General features: G+C 33.8%; 2 protein-coding genes across 5 annotated transcripts in view; both read left to right on the top strand.

The window, feature by feature from the left end:
• The window catches only part of LOC140673039 (uncharacterized), a 79855-nt gene extending 76515 nt beyond the window's left edge, over positions 1-3340 (top strand). For all 4 annotated transcript variants that reach the window (XM_072905613.1, XM_072905615.1, XM_072905614.1 and 1 more), the window contains 2 exons: positions 2685-2817; positions 2892-3340. In XM_072905613.1, the coding sequence (XP_072761714.1) occupies positions 2685-2817; positions 2892-2939 (181 nt within the window). In that variant the 3' untranslated portion in view covers positions 2940-3340. The remainder of the gene's footprint in view (positions 1-2684; positions 2818-2891) is intronic.
• Positions 3341-9595: 6255 nt separating this feature from the next.
• LOC140673037 (uncharacterized) overlaps positions 9596-14315 on the top strand; it is a 41454-nt gene continuing 36734 nt past the window's right edge. Inside the window, exons 1-4 of the mRNA XM_072905610.1 lie at positions 9596-9815; positions 10115-10243; positions 10723-10840; positions 11855-12122. Coding sequence (XP_072761711.1) covers positions 9672-9815; positions 10115-10243; positions 10723-10840; positions 11855-12122 — 659 coding nt within the window. The 5' untranslated portion in view covers positions 9596-9671. The remainder of the gene's footprint in view (positions 9816-10114; positions 10244-10722; positions 10841-11854; positions 12123-14315) is intronic.

Here is a 14315-nt window from a genome sequence, read left to right as displayed (position 1 = left end):
CGTTCAACCAATAAAATGATGCGGCTACTTCATTGGTTGAACGAGATCTTAAGACGATCTTAAATATAAGATCGGACTATGAAATGCCCCGACCAAAGGGCACACGCGTTATCCCCGCGGCCGGTGAAGAATCAGAGTTGGAATCCACTACGTATTGGCTTTTTTTTACCGTTATATTTTTTTTACAACTTTACTTTATTCGTTTTTGTTATTCTTTGTGACACAAAATATTAATAATTATACCATTGATACATTAATAAATGTCTATAAAATATATAATAAAAATAACAAAATTACATATAAATTTCTTTTTAATTTATTGTAAAGTTCGAATATGTTACAGTACTATGGATAAAAATTCATAAAACATATATAACATATTCAAATTTCACAATAAATGAATAAAAAAACATTTATATGTAATTTTGTTCCCTCGGAAGAAGTCAACTTCTAGACGGTGTGTCTCCAGGGTGGCGGATGAGGGAATGCTCACACCGATTATTAGTCAGGATGATAGGTGCGAAATTAAATAGTACCTCCGGATCAAATGGCAACAACATGGATGCAAAGCCAGAAAGATATTGACCTTACGGTGCAAGGGCTCAAAACCCCAATATCCGTCGGAGAAGAGAGTGGGCGAGCGGGCTGCCCTCGACGGTTATTAAATGACCGTACAGCATTCTTAATGGCCTGATTGAAGAAGACAGAGTGGATACTGGCCTATTGTTCCCTGGATTCAAACCACAAACACAGAGCGAACTTTTCTTGTGGAAAGTATGGAAGCAACCAGAGAGTAGAATCAAACAATTAGAAGCTACAAAGTATTACAGTAGAAAAAAAGGCTCAAAACAACTAAATTTCGAATCTGATGAAGAAGATCTAACTTGGGAAATCAAAAACTATACGCAAAGATCAGAATGTAGGAAAAAAAGATAAGCCAATTCATCACCTGAAATATCTCCCCAACAAAACAATGAATCATCTGATAATAACAATAATACAATAAAGAGCACTCCACCGCTAATTTTTGTAAGTAGAATCAAAAACTTTAATTATTCAAAGAAACTATTCAAAGAAACAATTCTGCAAAAAGTCAAGAAAGTAATAAACTTCAAAATGCTCACAAATAGTGAAGTCAAAATGATACGGCAGAAAATGATGACTATCGTGCTATCATTCACCTGTTAAATACAGCAAACTCACAAGAGAAACATCACCTATATGATATCGCTTTTCATACTTACCAATGCAAACACACAAAACCGTATAAAGTCGTGGTAGGAGGATTACATTCAACAATAAATGTGGATGATATAAAAGAAGAAATTGCGAGAATAGGTCATAAAGTCACCTGCGTAACTAACGTCATTATTAAAAAGAAGATCAACGGGGCACAAACCAAAATCGCTCTTCCGTTGTTCTTTATTGATCTGGCTCTAAAACCTAATAATAAAGATATATACAGCATAACATAAATACTTTACTTTAAAATCAAAATACAACCTCCACGGAAAAAGAGATACCACAATGTAAAAATTGTCAAGGATTTGGACACACATAATTACTGTCAGAGAAAAGCTAAATGTGTTAAATGTGACCATTCTTCGGAATGCAGGAAGTCTAAGAACACAGCATGTAAGTGTGCTAACTGTGGAGATGAACACACGGCCAACTGGAAAGGATGTCAAAGATCCATTTACTCAAACCCTTTTACACTTTCACTAGCCTCAATCTCCCTTATCGAATGATATATGTTTTATTCAAAAAGCGATTTTCCAGTTCGTGCCCACTCTTTGTCAGTATCTTTAAAGTTATGACTTTGACAAACAGAGCAATGATACATTCCGTATATTTTCCATAATTAACCAGAGTTGGGAAAGTTATTTTATAAAAGTAACTCGTTACCGTTCTTTTTTCCAAAAAGTAACTCGTTACCGTTACTGTTACTCAAAAAGTAACGAATTGTTACAATTTCCGTTACTTTTTTTATATACAATACAAACTTTACATAAAAATTTTTTAATACAAGATCAAATTTCTACATTAAACATTAAAAATTTTTAAATATTATTTTACATTAAAGTAATCAAAATGATATAATTTTGATAGTGCTATTGATATAAAGTGTGTAATACTTTTGATTTCACACATATGTGCACACATACCTATAGTATATGTTACATGTACTATAAAAAATGCGCGCATATGCATGAAACGAAAAATATCTATGTTTCTTTATTTGAAAAAAGTATAATATATTCAAGTATATTTGAGATAAATCCCAGACAACACAGAAAGGCTAAAAGATCATCTTTAATTAGAAATTATATCATCTTAAAGATATTTAAAAGACAATAAGACGTCTTTAAGTTGTCTTTTAAGCCCCTCTTAAAGACATGTGCTGTCTGGAAAGTAACGATAAAAGTAACTGTTAATTTCGTTACTTGTTATCAAAAAATGTAACAAAGTTATTTTTTTCATTACAAATAAAATTTGTATCGTCGTACTGTTAGAATTACCGAAAAAAAGTAACTGTAACGGTAACGACGTTACAAGTAACACGTTACTTCCCAACCCTGATTTTAACAATATTAATTTAATTAAATTAGATACATCTTTTACTTTATTGCCTGAAAATTTTTTAACTTACCTGTTTTCATGATACAAGAATTATGGTCTTATAGATACAATTCTGCTTGGTACAATGCAAATGTTTCACAGCAAAAATCATTATTGTTAATAATGAAGCGACGATTCCATCCGCTCGTCCTGACTGCCTGCAAGTTTTATCCAATGTCTTTGTCGAGTTTCGAAATGGTAAGAAAATAATATATTGCATTTGATATACATGAAACGTAACAACAAAAAATAAAGAATGTATGTCTTTCAAGATACTTCAAATGGGAATTTCCTATAGCATGTTTATTAGACAAGTATGAGGATATTTACTAACTACTGCTGGAATAATTTAGAAAACACGCAAAAATACAGTATTCAATATGCACTAATCTTGTTTTAATATTATATTAAAAATATTTCTTCAGTAAAAAGAAAATATTAGAGCGATTTGCAGGTAAAGAAGTGTGTGTACATGTGTCACACACAATTCAAAAACATGTACAGAATGATTATTAGAATTGTGTTGAAAGTAAACAATTATTTTGATTTCGATTATTTAGTTTATTCTACTAGATTCTACTAGATAGTATCTAAGATCTCTTAATTTTATTTGAGCCGTATAAGTCAGTTTATAAGTATCAAGAACATGCTAAGTGTCGAAGAAAAAGTGTTTCTCGACGAGTGCTTCTACAGTTGAGGTAAAACAATTTTTCAAATTTTTTAAATATATTTTTTTATTTTTCAAATAAAAAACGTAAAATAAAGATTAAATAGGTATAAATAAAAATTAAAACAAAAATTAATAAAAAAATAAATAAATAAAAATAAAATTTATATTAATTTTTTTATTTGAATTCCAAAGGTTTTGCAAACAGTTGCAGTTTTGTGTCGATTCCGATAGACTACATTTAAAAACATATCCCAGATAGCACAAAAAACTAAAAGATGACGAAAAGATGTCTATTTTAAGTCGTCTTTTCGACAAAGCGAAAAAAGGACTAAACGATATGTTTAAGATATCTTTTTGTCTTGCCGAAAAGTCAACCTAAAAAAGACATCTTTTCGACATTTTTTCAGTCATCTTTTCGACAAGGCAAAAAAGATCTATTTTCCTCAAACATTTATAATAGTAGTAGTAGTAGTAGGTTTATTCCGGACTCCCCTAAGGGTTGCCACGGTGTTTTCAGGGGGACCACCAAACCCCTCACAACCTCCTCATCACCTCTCAAAAATACAACATCAAACTATTATCACTATACAATATTTACAAAATATACACATAATGCCTCCTTATAAACCCACTCACTTCTTTGCCCCATTCTCCTCCCCCGTGAACCTGGCCATTTTGCGACCCTTACATGCTGATTTCCTCTCCCTCCTCACGACCCATCCTCTCTCCCCTATCTCTCCCTTACTCCACCTCCCTCTTTCCCGTTCCTCTCGCTCCCCCTTTCTCTCCCCTCTCTCCTCTTCCCCATCTCTCTCTCTGTTTCCCCGTCTCTCCTCTTCCTTAGCTCGTTTCCTCTTCTCTCTTCTAGTTTCCCCCATCCTTTCTTTTCTCCACGCAAAGCTATTCTCCTCTCCTCCCTCTAACCTTCTCGTCCTTTTCCCTCAGTCATCCTCTTCTTCTCTCTCCCACCCCTCTCCTACTTGTCCTCTTTTTCTCTCTTCTTACTTCTCATCTTTCTCTCCTCTCCATCTTTTGCTTCCCATCTCTTCTCCTCTTCTATCCATCTCCACTTCTTCTCATCCACTCTCAGTTCCCTGCTTGTTGTTATCACTTTCCTGCCTCTCACTCTCTCTCTTCTTGCTGCCTCTCCGATCCTCCATCTCATCCTTCCTCTCCTCCAGTCTCAGATCTTCATCCACTCCCACTCCCCAGTTGCCTCTGATCTCTCCTTCTTTCTCTAATACCTCTTTCCCGTCCTCTCTCTTCTCCATTTCCGTTAACACCATCCATGTTCCGTTCTTCCTTCTTCTTTCTTTTATCCATTTCATTCTCAACTTCCTGCCTAATTCTCTCCTAATGATCCCTTCCACCATATATCTCCTCTCCTCCTGATCTGCCCCCTCTATTCCTCTCCCTATCACATTTCTCTCTCTCTTTTTTTTCTCCTCTTCCTCTCTTTCCGCTCTCTCTCTTCTCTCCATATCCTTGCGTTCTTTCTCCTTTCTTGCTCTTTCCGCTCTTCCCTCCATCTTCCAGACACTCTCCCGCTTTTCCTTCCTCTCTCTTTCCTTCTTTTCCTTCTCTTCCACCCACTTTTCCTCTTCGTCCTCTTCTACCATCCTCCACCATGCCTCACTCTCTCTGTCCTCCTTTCCTCTTCTCCTTTGCTCTCTCCTCTCCCTCTCTATTCCCTCATCTTCCCACCTTCTCCTTATCTCTTTCTCCCTCGGCCCTCTCTCCTCTCCCTTCTTTCCTCTTCTTTCTTCCCCTTGCCATTCTGCCGCTCCTCTCTCCTTTTCTTCCTCTTTCACCTTTTCTCTCTTCTCACACTCCACCTTTCCTTTCCTGCTCTCCTTCCTCACCTCTAACTCTCCGCCGGTCTTCTTCCCCGCCACCTCCTCGCTCCGCCATCTTATCCCCTCCCTCAACATTTATAATATTAATTTATATATTTTCGTCTTTCCGCCATCAAGTTTGTGGGAAAACACTTCACGTGAAAGTTCGTGATATTTTCGTGATTAGGATAGGCTCGCGTGAAATCGTAGCTGATCATAGAATTCACGTAAAACTTTTTTACTTTTCACGTTTCTGTCCTAGGGGAAAAGTTAATACATGATTAATACTCAGTAATAAATATACAAATTTACGAATGATTATGCACGTAGTACAATTAACAATTTTGGATATAATATACGTGTTTCTTTGTTTGCCGCTACGTGGCGCGCTTTAACTAATTCGTATTCAAATTGTCATAAAATGTATATAAAGCCTACAAAGAACACGTACTACTAAATATAAAATATAAAGTATATCTTTTTTTATCAGTTTAATTTCTGATATAATTCCAACAAGAAATGCAAAATATGAAATAGATTATTTGTAATTGATTGATTAAATTAAAAGTAGTCTGTTTAATTGTCTATTTGAAGCACAAAATCGAAATTCCTATGTAACTTCAATATATAATATATGTATATATACAGGGTGTCCCCGAATTGCCAGATCAACTCTCGTGGGTAGATAGAGCATGTTAAACTGAAAACAAAAGTCTAATATCATTCTGCTAAATTCGCAATAATTAATGAGATGTAAATTAATAAAAATCGGCCAATCCGTGCCAGTATAAGCGCGCGACGCGAAGAAGCCTCCTACTTGTTACTTGATACTAGGCGCGCGACGAGACAGTAGGCGGAGCGCTCTACAAAGGACATACAAAGGACGTACAAAGGGCGTACTGAAAGAGACACGTACAGTACGCGCTGCGTTTATGTCTTGCCGCACGCCTAGTATCAAGTATCAACGCACGAACAACGAGCGAGCAGATTTCGTAGGCCGGCTCTCCTCGCGCGACCATACATTTCGTTGCTACGCGACCCGCGCGACACTCGCCGTCGGCACGCTTAGAGCGTACGGCTCATGGTCTAGTCGCGCGAAATGCGCGCTCATTCGCCGATTTTTTTAAATTAATATTTTGATAATTATTACGAAAATCGCAAAATGACCTAATACTTTTTTGTTCAGTTCACTGTACACTACGCGTTCACGAGCGTTGGCTCGTTAGTTATGAGACACCCCTATATAGACAGGGTGTCCCAGAACAACCTTCCGTCCGTAAAATGACGTATTCCTCACACAATTTTAAGACAATTTTTCCTTTACCAAAATTGGTAACCAAAATGATTTGAAGCTTAGTTTTTGAGTTATAAGCAAAAATAGTTAGCAAATCACACGTCGAGTACAGAAGGCAGATAAGAACGGCGCGGCACACCGCGAGCGCGGGCGCAGCTAACCGTTCGACGAGTGATTACCGCCGCATGAGTCGCTAACTATTTTATCTTATAACATAAAATTAAGCTTTAAATAAAATTTTAGTAAAGAAGAAAATGTTTTATAATTACGTCAGGAATAAGTGTTCCTTAAAATAACGTTGGACGCTGCGATCAGCTGATTGCTACACGCGATGTGTCTCTCAGCTGAGCCGGAAAATCAATATATCGATTAGTCTGAAATCGTTGACGACAATGTCGATGACAATCGAAGGAGCATCGCCGTCGCGGAGGCTTATTTCTCTCTCTGTCTCTTTCTTTCACTCACTCTGTTCCTTCCTTTTACGCACATACTTAACATACACACATTGTAGCAATCAGCTGATTGCAGCGTCCGACGGCCGGCGATTCGGAACAACTTTTGGTCATTAAAGTAATGTTATTTTAAGGAACACGTATTCCTGACGTAATTATAAGACATTTTCTTCTTTACCAAAATTTTATTTAAAGCATAATTTTATGTTATAAGATAAAATAGTTAGCGACTCATGCGGCGATAATCACCCGTCGGACGGTCAGCTGCGCCCGCGCTCGCGGTACGCCGCGTCGCTTCTGTTTGCCTTCTATACTCGACGCGTGATTTGCTAACTATTTTTGCTTATAACACAAAAACTACGCTTCAAATCAAATTTTGGTAAAGGAAAAATTGTCTTAGAATTGTGTCAGAAATACGTCATTTTACGGACGGAAGGTTATTCTGGGACACCCTGTATATATATATATATATATATATATATATATATATATATATATATATATATATATATATATATATATATACAGGGGGTTACTAGGCGCGCTACTCATACACAGCTATTGCCAGTCGTAGACCGCTCCTCCTATCATTCAATGAGCGTCTAGTTACCGTGTAGCAGTAGGATGGGCCTTCTCGCCGCGCACTTGTACTCGCGCGGATTTGTCAATATTTGTTAATTAATTTCTCGGTAATTATTACGAAGATTGCAAAATGGTAAAGGACTTTTCTATTCGGTTTGACTTGCGCTGCGAAGCGCGCTCGCAAAGCACTCCTCCTACTGCTTCGTCGTTGTCCTAGTATCAAGTGACAGTGGGAAGCGTCTTCGCACCGCGAGCTTTTCGCGGCATTTCATTGGCTGATCTTTTACAATTAATATTTTCTTAAATATTGAAAAAATTGCAAAATGATACAGGACTTTTCTGTTCAGAATAACACTCTCTACCTTTCCTTAAAGGGTGTTGCGCGAATTTTCGGATCTAACCTGTATATATATATAATTTATATATGTATTTATAAATATAAATCTTCTAATAAACCTAACCTAATCTTTCTAAATATTAATAATAAGATGACAAAAGACATCTGAAAAAGGTTTCAAAGATAACTAAAATATGTTTAAAAAGAAATCTAAAGATGACGATAAGATTTCTGAAAAATAGAATAATAGACATCTTTTAGTCAAGATCAAGACGACTTTCAATAGGACGTATACTTCCTTTAACTATCTTTCTGCCGACTATATGCTCTCACTAAAAGACATCTTTATAAAAAATATGTCATCTTTTAGCCATCTTTTTTTGATCGACTTGGTGCTGTCTGGGATATTATTAGTTCATGTGCGCAAGCAAATTTTTGTTCCTTCTTTTATAATATATATATTTAAATTATTAAAATATTATATATTTTTTTCACATACCTGTGATAATAAAATGGACAAGTTTCTTCCTAAAATGACGTTTTATTTATTTTATTCGGCTTAGTTGTTGCGAAATAATAATATTTACTTTCAACACATTCCTAATAATTACCCTATATAATAAATTAAAATATAAATAATTGAAATAAATTTATAATATACATTGGTCAAATAGTGTAAATTTTTTTAGATAAATAAAATATTGGGAAATATACAGCGATGTTAAAAAAAATGTAATTTGTAAAGAAACAGAAATATGAATTACTATAATATACCTAAATTGTTATATATTTTCTTAATATATTATAATAACAAAAATACATTATGAAATTATGCAATATTTCTGTGAACTTGAAAGAGAGAGAGAGAGAGAGAGAGAGAGAGAGAGAGAGACAGAGAGAGAGAGAGTAAATAGATTCAAAATAAAATAATATATTCCAACAGAATATTTCATACATAATAGTATATAAATGATGATAAAATAATCGACTACCTTAGTTATTTTGACCAGTTTTTGAATATGTAGACATACAGCAATATTATAGTTACATTAGAATTTTATTCTCTAGAAATAGAGAATAATAAAAAGTGTTGAGAAAAAAATGGAAAGGACAAGGACACTCTCTCTCTCTCTCTCTCTCTCTCTCTCTCTCTCTCTCTCCCTCTCTCTCCCTCTCTCTCTCTCTCTCTCTCTCTCTCTCTCTCTCTCTCTCTCTCTCTCTCTCTCTCTCTCTCTCTCTCTCTCTCTCTCTCTCTCTCTCTCTCTCTCTCTCTCTCTCTCTCTCTCTCTCTCTCTCTCTCTCTCTCTCTCTCTCTCTCTCTCTCTCTCTCTCTCTCTCTCTCTCTCTCTCTCTCTCTCTCTCTCTCTCTCTCTCTCTCTCTCTCTCTCTCTCTCTCTCTCTCTCTCTCTCTCTCTCTCTCTCTCTCTCTCTCTCTCTCTCTCTCTCTCTCTCTTGTTACATTGTACACTTTATATGCCATAATAATTGAAAAATAATCGTGATATTACTACTGAAAATTTATTTCACGAAAAACTAATGCAGAAAAAACTAAAGATAATTTTCATCTGCGAATCACTGATGTTTCCTTTCCCATAATATTCGAATTCTGCACGCACGCTGTCAATTGAATCTCTTGCCTTTGAAAAATGTTCGCTTCGTAATAAACGCGTGCACTTTTCTTATAAATAATTCGTAATATAAACGCATGTATTTTTCTTATAAATAATTCACTTAATAATGTTACAAAAGTAAACAAAGGAAATGGATGATAAGAATAATTGCGTAAACCTTAAAAAAGGGGTGAAACGGCTATAGCAAAAAAGTAACGATCAATGATGAACTCTCAATTCGACAGTCAGTCTGTTTATAGCCTTCGAAATACATGGAACATCTTGTAGAACGTTATTATAAGTTGAACCGATTTCTTTTATTGGTTACCGGGTTGTGGCCTTATCAAAGCGAATGGAGTGCTCGTTTGATGAGAATCGTTAATTTTACCATTTTGCTAGTATCTGCCTTTATTCAGGTAATCGCAATTGTAAAAATATATTTTATTTTTTTCGTATATACGGGTATTTATACGCACATACCGAATTATATATATAATATATTCCTATTATTTTTCCTATTGATTAAAAAGAGATTTAAAAAATTTTTATTTATTTAAACAGAATTATAACTTAGAAATTAAATATCACAACACTATTTTATCGAATGCATACTTAAGAATTAGATTATATTAGTCAAATATATCTCGATAATTATTTCTCAATAAATAATGCCTACTATCTTGCTTTTATCAATAATTAATAATACGTTTTTCAGATATTGATTATACTTACATCTGAAATTACTATGGAATTCATAACAAGTATGGTACCAACAGCTTTACCTGCATTAGGTTTTGTGCCCCAGATGTATATACGCATCAAACTCGTAGACAAAATAAACTCAGTCGGTCATTATTTATGTTCCTCACATTAAATATTTAACATTTAAAAAGATTTATTCTTTATTTTAGTATAAATGCTTATATAAGAATTTTTGTAACATATAAATAATAAACATTAATGAGATATAGGTGGATGTGTACGCGCGTTTTTATCAAGTATATATAGTCTATAGTTAAGTCATTTATTATCTATTTTTTTACTTTTCTATCTTACAGGTGGGAATAATTGTGCGATAAAATATTTATAATAGAATAGAAATAACGAATGTGTTAAAATAAAATTTAAATTTTTTATAATATAAATCCAATTATTATGGACATACTAATATATCGATCGATAACTTAATAAATAAAACAGAAGTTAACTAGGATTTATTTTTCTTCTTATTATATATATATATATTTTTATTAAATTTAATTTATTTAATTTATTTTTCTTATTAACATATCATCCTTTATTACTTATGATTTTATTTTTTAGCTTAAGCAACTATTCGAACATATGTGGAACGACTGGGCGTTACAAAAGACGTATGATGAGATCAAAATCATGCATGAGCATGCTGAAACCACGAGATTGTGGACGCTTTATTACTTAAGTAAGAAAAATGTTAAATTTTGTTTTATCTACAAAACATGCGCATTTTATCTTTAAAATCGCAATAATACATGTAATAATTCTATACGATACATACAATAATTCTATACGATACTGTGAGACTATCATGCTCTCTTCATTATCGACAACGAATACATAGCTATAAAAAATTTATGGTAAATAATATATTACGTTTAATATTTTTAATAATATATTTTTAATATTATAATTTAATTTTAATAATAATAATATTATTAACAATGACAATGACAATGACAATGACAATGACAATGACAATGACAATGACAATGACAATGATAATAATAATAATTTAATAATATAATAACTTTTAATAATATATTAACTTTATCATTATTTATAGCAGAAATGTAAAAAATTTATAATAAATTATTTTTAATTTACTATAACATACGTATACCTTTTCTAGCTATTCATATATGCTATTTGTATAATCATGATTGTATTTTTAAAATGCATTTATTAAATTCATTAGATCATTATCATTAAATTATATAAATAAGTTAAACGAGATCATAAAATTCTGTAAAAAGAATGATTTATTTGATTCACGTAGTCTGCTAAATTTTTTTTACATTTCCATAAATTTCTATAAAAATTTTCTGCAAAAAATTATTGTTCCTGAACGTAATAAAAAATAAAGTTAACTTTTTATAACTTATATTAACAGTTTATGTTCCATGTGTTAATTTACTCAAAACTTATATTTTTTTCCTTGCATGTACTACAATCACTGGCTGAGAAAAGAAGATTACAAAAAAAACAAAAGAATATAGACTGATAGGGAAACAAATGATTAATATAGTATCATCACACACATATACACACACGCGCGCACGCGCACTCATACACACGTACACACATTACAAATCTTTTTATTATACATGACTATTGATAAAAATGTAATATTAGAAACTTTATATTTTTGCTATAAAAATCTATATTATTATATTTATATTTACATAGAATTTTACAGGTTTTGGCTACTCAAGCTTGATAATATACTATATATGGCTATTTATGCCAGATATTCTTGATATCGTATTGCCTATAAACGAGTCCCGCCCGCAAATACAACTACCATACTTTCGTGTTGAATTCTTCATCGATGAGGAGCAATACTTTTACTTTACTCGATTCTTGTTATGCATTATATGTTTTGTCACATCATTAATGCCTTTGGCCTGTTCGACTTTGTTTATGGTTTTCACGCAACATGTATGCGCAATGTGCGAATTATTGGGGTAAGAAAAAACTTCAAATTTGACTACTACTTGCGAGAGAATAGACTTATAAATTACTAATATAAATTATCAAAAAGTAGAATACACAGCTTATCTGTGTAAATTTTCCTGGGTACATGTACATATACATAAATATCATCAAATGATAATAAAGATAATGCTTTTTCATATGCTACAAAAATAATTATCATAAAAATTATATATACAGGGTGATTGGAAACAACCTTTTGTTCTTAAAATGTTGTATTCCTGATTCAATTCTAAAACGATTTTTCTTTTATCAAAATTTTGTCCAAAGCTTAGTATTTAAATTGTTCTTAAAATGTTGTATTCCTGATTCAATTCTAAAACGATTTTTCTTTTATCAAAATTTTGTCCAAAGCTTAGTATTTAAATTATAAGATGAAAAAGTTAGCGAATTACGAGACGAGTACGGGTGATAGGTAGGGACGAAGCAAGTCAGTCTGTTCGATGGATGATTACGTTGCGATTGACTACTTGCTGCACGCGATGTGTGTATGTGTGTGTGTGTGTGTGCGCGTGCGTGCGTGCGAGAGAGAGAGAAAGAGAGAGAGAGAGAGAGAGAGAGAGAGAGAATGGGTGTGCAGATTTTTCGAAAATATATTTTTCGAAATGCCCCCTTCCCTTTTCAATTTTTGAAAAATCTGATTATGCAGTTTTAAAGTACATTAAAAACCATAAAACTTTTATTCAAAACTTTTTTTTATATTTTTTATTTTTTTGACAGTATTCGCTCAGTAATATAAAAACCGATTTTTTTCAAGAGGGTGTTTCACCCCCTTAACGGCCGTAAGAGCACATATGAAAAAATACGTGTCTTTTATTTTGACCTAGACTACAACATATTTAAAGGTCATTAAAATCGGAGGGGGACACTTCCAACCCTTTCCTTGTTAGAATTGAGTCAGGAATACGACACTTCAAGCACAAAAGATTGTTTCGAATTACCCTGTGTTTATATGTATATATATATATATATATATATATATATATATATATATAATTTTATTCTTGTATAATATGTTTTATTAATTATTTTATTTTGTGTCTATTCTTCTTGCAATAATTAATCATTTAATTTTTTTAGGTTATTAGAAGAAATATATATATATATATATATTTACTATATACAGAGTGTCTCAGAATGACTGTATAACCTCTCGGGTGCAGGTAGAGCGGGTTAAATGGAGCAGGAAGGTCCTGTACCATTTTGCGATTTTCGGAATAATTATTGAGAAATTAATTTACAAAGATCGACAAATCCGGCGCGAGTATCAGTTCGCCGTAAAAAAGATGGCGAGAAGGACGGTCCACCGCACCGCTAGACCGGTCGCTAAGCTCGCGCGGCGTAAATATAGGCGCCATTGCCTCGCGGCAGTGATGCCAGAAATGTTACGCGGCTCCTGGCTCCATGACGCACACACAAGCGCGAGCCGTGTGAGTTCTACGCATGCTCGGCGCCACAGATACACAGCTCGCGCTTGGGTGCGTCATGTGAGCCGGGAGCCGCGTAACTTTTCTGGCATCACTGCCTCGCGGTTACCAGGGGCATAGAAGAGAAGCATTGATAAAATGGCTCTACAAATAATAATACCCGTTTTCTATCCCGTCTCCTTTTTTTCGTCGAAATAAATATTTTAATAGAAAATATAAAATAATTTAAATAGAAAATATAAAATATTATTATAAAATAGGTTATCAAATAATTATTATTGGCTATCATTTCCACACCACCTTGCGGTAGATAGCATGGCGCATTTTTTTAAAAGTGGTATCCCCAATAGGTCTACTCCATTATCATAATTTAATTCAATAACTATTTAAAGTGCCTTCCTTGTTGTTGTACACAAAATTCGGCTCTTCGGACAATGTTGCGCGTTGCACGATACGTCACCTCTGGTGTGATGCTATCAAAAGCTGCGAGAATTGCTTCTCGTACTTCAGCTTCCGTAGTACCACGCCTGTGTTCGATTAAGTCTTTGATATGACCCCAAAGAAAATAATTTAACACATTTAGGTCTGGCGATCGCGCCGGCCAAAAGATTGGACCACCTCGACCAATCCATCGGTTCGCATAATGTGTATTTAAATATTCGCGTGCTTGACGCGAAAAGTGAGCAGGAGCGCCGTCATGCTGGAGAATTATCTCTTGCCGCATGTGCAGAGGAATTT

The sequence above is a fragment of the Anoplolepis gracilipes genome, chromosome 14, assembly GCF_047496725.1.
Source record: "Anoplolepis gracilipes chromosome 14, ASM4749672v1, whole genome shotgun sequence".
Classification (NCBI taxonomy): Eukaryota; Metazoa; Arthropoda; class Insecta; order Hymenoptera; family Formicidae; genus Anoplolepis; species Anoplolepis gracilipes.
This window is presented reverse-complemented; position numbering and strand designations above follow the sequence as displayed.